This window comes from Arachis ipaensis, chromosome B03, assembly GCF_000816755.2.
Source record: "Arachis ipaensis cultivar K30076 chromosome B03, Araip1.1, whole genome shotgun sequence".
Classification (NCBI taxonomy): Eukaryota; Viridiplantae; Streptophyta; class Magnoliopsida; order Fabales; family Fabaceae; genus Arachis; species Arachis ipaensis.
Genome location: NC_029787.2, coordinates 121,780,362 through 121,787,852, shown reverse-complemented (window position 1 = coordinate 121,787,852; position 7,491 = coordinate 121,780,362). Strand labels below are relative to the sequence as shown.

The 7,491-nt window shown below is 33.1% G+C and overlaps 1 protein-coding gene across 1 annotated transcript; it reads left to right on the top strand.

Annotated features, from left to right (window-relative positions):
- On the top strand, window positions 4,728–6,904 carry LOC107631296 (protein phosphatase 2C 37). The gene is made up of 4 exons (XM_016334696.2): window positions 4,728–5,344; window positions 5,454–5,777; window positions 5,899–6,004; window positions 6,135–6,904. Exons 1-4 carry the CDS (start codon window positions 4,835–4,837, stop codon window positions 6,494–6,496), a joined length of 1,302 nt encoding a protein of 433 aa, XP_016190182.1. The 5' UTR covers window positions 4,728–4,834; the 3' UTR covers window positions 6,497–6,904.

Here is a 7,491-nt window from a genome sequence, read left to right as displayed (position 1 = left end):
CGATATATTAATATTTTAATAAATTTTAACCATTAATCAAAATTATTAAAATACAAAATTTCGCTGACCTTTATTCGCTCGTAAATATAAGCGAGAGAAATGTCAATGAAAAGAGAAGAATGAAATGTTGGGTTGAAGAAGAGGTTAGGGGCCGGGCATGGACGTAAGAAGAAGCCACGCGTCCGAAAAGCAATAATGAGGGTTGAAGGAGATGAGAGATATTCGGGAAGGCGTCAATGGGGTTTGACATGCGGTCCCACAAGTGTTAAAAAATTTAAATTCTTTAAATTTTAAATTTTATTATAAAAAATTTTTGAATAATTTTTTTTTTATATTTTATTTTCACTTATAAAATAAATAAAAAAAATCAAATTTTATTCTCTAAAATAAAATTTAAAATTTAAAAGATCCAAATCCTTGACTGTAATAAAAGTATTTGCTTCATACTAACTCGCACCAAGTTTGAATCTTAGCCATAGTAGTTAGGTAGTGTGTGTGAGTATGTTGTACTTGTATGATAAATAGATGTTTATTTTAAGTGAAATGAAATATAGATGTAATAAGATATAGATTTACATGAATAAATATAAATACACAAAGCTAAGAATTTAAATCCCATTTTTATTAATAGTGTACTCACTAAATAAAAGTTGGATATACAATAATTAAAAGATTAAAATAAAAATTCGTACATCGCTTTCATTGGACAACTGGAACCGCCAACACTAAAGCGAACCTTCTCCCCCCTCTCAACTCCACTCGCCTCGCCCCTCTCTCTTCTTCACGCTCTTCTCTTCTCTTCCTCTCCAAGTAGGGGAAAGGATTAATTTTAATATTTTATTACTTGGTGTTAAGCTGTTTAATCCCTTTCATTAGTGCATTTATTTCCAGCATCCGTTTATCAGCATAATAACAAATAAATAAATAATCATACCCTTAAAATAAGAAAAGAAAAGTTCTAATCATAAGTGTGGGTAGATACGTGTTTCATTGCTATCGATGATCACGTTTTATTTATGGGTTTAGTCTGGTAAGAAAATTTATGAAGGTAGGAATTTATGTGTAATTATTTTTGTATTAAATTAATATTTAAAAATTATTATATAATTTAATAAATTTAAATAAATTATTTTTTAATAATTTTTAATTATTAATTTTATATTAACATAATTACATATAAAGCTTCACCATTTATCAATTTAATTATTTTTGAATTTTTTTAATGCTTCATTATAAGGTGAAAATTCGCCAATCGACTTCACATAAAATTATTTTTGGATAGATGACACATGTTATTATAATACGCGTTATTATTTGGTTTCAAAAAAATCGGTTTATTTTATACAAATAATTTAATTTAAAAACTAATTAATATAGTTATAATGTTAAATTTTTAATCGTATTTTATTTTAAAAATAAATTGACGAATTTAAATTGAGAAATTATAGTTAATTGTTTATTATATAATTTTTTAATCAAAATTATAATTAAAAATTATTAAAAAATAAAATTATCTAATATATTGGATCAATTTAAATTAGACTGGAGAAAAAAATTAAATGATTCAACCAAAGTTAAAAATATAACATGGATCAACTAGAAACGTATTTTTAAGTAATTCAAATCAAACTAATTCGAATTACAAATTAACAGTAATTCGAAGTTGATCAATTCGAAATATGCAGTTAAAATTTGTACGTAATTCGAACCTACTTGATTCGAATTATGCATGCAGGTTAATCCAGGGTAATTCGAATTACACTAATTCGAATTATAAGGGATGCAATTCAAATTACACTAAACAAATAAAATTATCTAATATATTGGACCATCTCAATGTTAATCAGATTTTTTATTTCTATTATAAAATATTAAAAAAATTAATTCTAAAAAAAATCATGTTATTGTTTAGGATTTAATTTTTTTTATTGTGTTTTCATAAAGTTTGCACAAAATTTACTTATTATATCACGTAAATAAATAAGTTTAGTCAATAAACAAACTTTACGTAAATAAATAAGTTTAGTCAATGTGATAGGTGAATTTTGTGTAAATTTTATGAAAACACAATAAAACAAATTAAATCTTAAAAAATAACATAATTTTTTTTAAATTAATTTTTTTTATATTTTATAATAAAAAAATTTCATTAAAATTAAACTAGTTTTAATTATATAAAATATTTCTTATTTTAATAATTAATAATATATATTATTTCTAAATTTATTTCAGAAATACATATTAAGAATAAAGTTGGATACGCTGATACGTGACGATATTTAGGTATGTCCAAACCGAACAAAAAATTATTTTTATTAAAATACGGTTAAATATAATAGACACATATATCGAATAAATATCAATAAATATCGTATTTAATACGTGAATATGACAATTTAGCAAAATATCTACGTTTCATAGACTTCCATAGATTATATGATGTATGTTAGCCATGGTTTTGAAAAAAAAAAAAAAATACATATTCTTTATAAACAGTAATTGTTAGAAAACAATAAAAAAAAAAGTTATAATTAAAATATGTATTTTTGGAAGATATTTTTAAACTAGATGAGAGTTGTCTTGACTCTTGATAACCTTCTGCCCATTCATTATTATTGGTACTTGTTTCGGTATGATTATTGATTTTTTTTATTGGTGTGCTATTTATAAATATTTTTAATAAATATTTTAAGAGTTTAATAAAGACATTATATATGTATATTATTGCACCGAAAATAAAATGGGGGAGAAATTTAACCTGGTTTCCTTAAGATCGAATATATGCCCACACATTTACCGACAGGTGTGGCTGCATGCCTGCATGCATGCAATAGGAGAGCGCCAAATCACAAAACCATCGTGAAAACAACCATTTTTTCTTAGCTAAGGAAATCCACCCAAAATTCTGATTCTAGCAAGGCCGGCGAGAGTGATCGATAGATGTCATAAAGCATGATTATGCTTCAAATATTTTGATTTGATGTCGAATTTAACCGCAAGCATTATGTTACTTGTTTTTCACATTTTATTGTTAGAGTTTAATTTGTATGCATACAGTCATATAATTACTAACTATTCTTTTCACGATTATTTATATATTTAATATAATAAATAATTATTTTTATTAATATAATATTATATAATTAAATATATATATATAAAATAATTTTATATTAAACATATTAAACCTCTATCCTTTTCACTCTATATATAATTTATATTTTATATTAGTAATCTGACAAATAAAAATGTGTCACCAAATATTTTTCAGCATAATTAAAATATTTTTTTAGTTTCCAAAAAGATAAAATCTGCAAATTAAATACATTCTAATGTTTAAATCAGTAATACTTTTAGAGAAATTTTAGTAAAATATGTTTTACCTCTTAAATTCTCCTTTTTCTTATATTATACATTTTTCAACTAACCATTATTAGGCATTTACAGTTCAAGATGTACATTCCGTTATCATAATTTATCGTTTCGGAAATATTTGATAACAAAAGAAAATCAGCCAAAAACAGCTATAATTTATTTTATTTAACATTCACTAATTATTACAACAATTAATTAATGCTAAATAAGACAAATTAGCTATTTTTTTTGTCTGCATAACATTACCCTTATCGTTTTTCTGAACTAATAATCTCATTCATTCCTATGATATCCGTTACGCTTGCATAGAATTAATAACGTTCGAGTTCCGGCTAACCAGATTCTCAACATTTCATTCTTGTTCATAAGAAGAAAAAAATTCACATGTTCAATAAGTGTGATGACTAATGAGATATAATTTCTGAGACTCAATTAATATCATCGGCGAAAAGAGAATTAACAGTACAAAAATTGTTTTATCTTATCAAATAGTTGCGTAACATATTATTACAATTAACATTAGGAAATAAAAGATGAATTCGTTAAGATTTTACGAAAAAATTAATAAAAGAGTAAAACGAAATAAATTATTAAGGATCGTAATGTGTTTTGTTAAGAAACTAATTAATTGTTATTTAGATAACTGAATTAGAATCCCGACTGAGGTTTTACAAATTGTATCGATTTATTCAAATAGCATCGGAGACAATAAGAATATGTTACTTTGGCAACCAACTATATTTTAAATGGTATAATTTTTTTTTTTAAATAAAAATTTTAAGTTGAAGACCAGAATCGAACAGGAATCTCGTATCCTAAGATGGAGCCACGTGGTGACATCCTCTAGCCGAGTGTCCTAACAGACCGAAAAGTGGCATGCATAGGGAGCTAAAACTAAAATTAACCAACAAAAAGGAAAAAAAATGCGAAGTGGGAAAATATTTTGCGGGTAAGACTCAAACCAAATCAAATCAAAGGTGAAATTGAAAGCTACTATGATATGTGATATAGTTTTCGAATTGGAATTGGAAGAAAGAGAGAGAGAATAACAAGAAGCGGGCCACATGCGTGTCAGAAAAGGAAAAAAAACATCTAAACCTACCGTGGATCCAAATCATTGGTGCCACGTACACCCTTTTTCAAAAAGGCCACCTTACCACGTGTTCCCCTGCCAAACCCCAACCCTGATCACTTCAACGGCTGAGATCGCTTCGCGCTACTCTTTGACGGTGACGGGCACCCTGCCCGTCCATTTACTGTGGGCCCTACTTGAATTCCCTAACCTTGGGCCTCCCTCCCCCTTCAGTAGAAAATGCTCCTTCTCCCCCCTCTTTCCTTCATTCACTCCATTTTTTTATTTTAAAATTTTTTTCTTCTCTCTTACTTCTCTATATATATCCTACTCTTCCTGTGTTTCGATATTTCAATATTTCATCGTTTTTGGAGTTTCAAAATTTGAATGGCTGGGATTTGCTGTGGTGTTGTTGGAGAAGGCGAAGCAACGGCTCCAATCGAGCCAAGCCAACGCCCGTCCAGGCGAAGGAGCCTAGACTTGCTTTCTTTGAGGTTAATGACCGACGTGGCGACGGTGGCGGCGCCCGAGGCTTCCCGGAAACGGCAGAGGATGGACCTTTGCGCGGTTCCCAGGGAGCGCGGCAACGTCGCGGAGAACCGCGGCTCCTTTGTTGCCGGGCAGAACAAGGAGGACGGATCTAAGCAGCTGGTTAACAACGAAGATGGCACAGTTTCGGAAACGAAACGGTCCAAGGTTTCTTCTCAGTTGAGTTTGACGGCGGAAGGTTTGGGAAATGAGAAGGTTTTTGAAGAGTGTCCGAAGTTCGGCGTGACTTCCGTTTGCGGAAGGAGACGAGACATGGAGGATTCGGTTTGTGTGCGTCCTTCTTTCTGCGATGAGAGTCACAGAGGGTTCCATTACTTCGGCGTGTTTGACGGTCACGGTTGCTCACATGTAAGCACTCTAGCTTAGCCGCTTCAATTTTCAGTTGCTTAAATACGCTCGTAGAATGTAGAAGTGGATCTGGTTATGGTTTTAACTTAAACCGGTTTCGTGTATGCAGGTTGCGACGCTGTGCAAGGAGAGGCTGCATGATATTGTGAAGGATGAAATCAGTGGAGCGAAGAAGGATGAACAAGAGTTGGAATGGAAATCCGTGATGGAGCATGGGTTCTTGCGCATGGACGACGACGTACACATCTGGAGCAAGGCGAATCACTCCTCCGCCTGCCGCTGCGAGCTTCAGAGTCCACACTGCGACGCTGTCGGATCCACTGCCGCTGTCGCCGTCGTCACCTCCGAGAAGATCGTTGTCTCCAACTGCGGCGACTCACGCGCGGTGCTCTGCCGCAACGGCGTGGCCATCCCCCTGTCCTCCGATCACAAGGTCAGTTCTTACTTTCTTGATTTTATTTTTCCCGGGAAATAGAAAAATAAAAATAGAGAAACGTTACTTTGGCGCTTGCATGACACGTGGCCTAACTATTATTCGAATCCTTTTATTGCAGCCTGACCGACCCGACGAACTGATCCGGGTTCAAGCAGCAGGAGGGCGCGTGATCTATTGGGATGTTCCCAGGGTGCTTGGGATGCTAGCCATGTCTAGAGCCATAGGTGAGTGTTGAGCAACAACTGCGCACGTTAGCACCATGCGTTTTAATATGATTATTTTGCGTTACGGTCGCATCGTTACTGAGGCGGTTCACATTCTAGAACTTAACGATTTCCGTTTTGTTTCTTTCAGGGGATAATTATCTGAAACCGTACGTGATCCCGGAACCGGAGGTGACCGTTACTGAGAGGAGACACGATGATGAGTGTTTGATTATTGCGAGTGACGGTTTGTGGGACGTGGTGTCAAATGACACTGCGTGCGGGGTGGTGCGGATGTGTCTCAAGGCGCAGAAGCCGCCGTCGCCGCCGGGGTCTCCGTCGGGGAGTGGCGTGGCAGCGGACGGATCCGATAGGGCGTGCTCAGATGCTTCCATTCTGCTGACGAAGTTGGCGCTGGCGAGGCACAGCGAGGATAATGTGAGCGTGGTGGTAGTTGACTTGAGGAGGGGCCAACAACGGACTAATCCCAACAATAACGACAACGTTAATTGAATTGATGATACCGACGGATGAATGAATGAAATAGCCTTTTAACTTCAATGGCCATTGGCCACCCTCCATTTTTCGAAGGACCTTGTTTGTTGGAAGAAAACGGTGGGGGTGTTGGGCATTTTGGTTATTGAATGCGATTATGTAATGGTATTTAGCTAGGTTCTCGAGTCAAGTAAGGAAGAAAATTAAATCGTAGCATTATGAAATTATAGGAAAAATATTTAGTGTGGGGAATTTGTGTCAGCAAAGGACTAAATCAGCCGGTTGACACAACGGGTCTAATAGATTCTGTTTTGGTTCATAGTTTGTTCCAGTTAAGTTTGTTTTATCTCATAATTACTATGATTAATTAATGCAAAGATTGGTAATGAATAACCAACCTGTGGAAGCTTATTTCTTTTCTTTATCTATCTCGAGTCTCTCGTTTCCTTTCCAGTTAAGCTTATTTTATTTTTATATGCAATATGTATTCCTGCTTCGTTAGACATCAGAGAGGCAGAGATCGATTTTTAATTGACTCAAAATAATATTTCTGTAGCGATAATCTACAGAAGACACTTCCAAATCTAGTAATTAAAAGATCGGGAATATTCCTCAAGTTTATCATCTCAAAGGAGATTACAGATTTGTGTTTTTCGAAGTTCCGCTCACTTGCCGATACATGTTTTGATAGACATTATTGTGTGATTAGTATCGGTGAACATAGTTGAAACTTGAAAGGCCATTTGACATTTGTAGAACATAGTACCAAGGCACTCGGACTCGGTATGAGATAATATACGTGAATTATTCTTTAATTAAACCAGAGGAAGTATTAGGAGCCAATAAAGTCAATAAAATATTTGTAGTGTATAATGAAGGTTTAGAGATGTTCAATTTAGTATTAGAGATATAACTATTAGTGTTATTTTTTTCTATCAACTAAAATTTTTAGAATAAGTAGTTTCATGATATGGTATCAGAGTTCTAAATTCAAAGTGATAATTTATGAGATG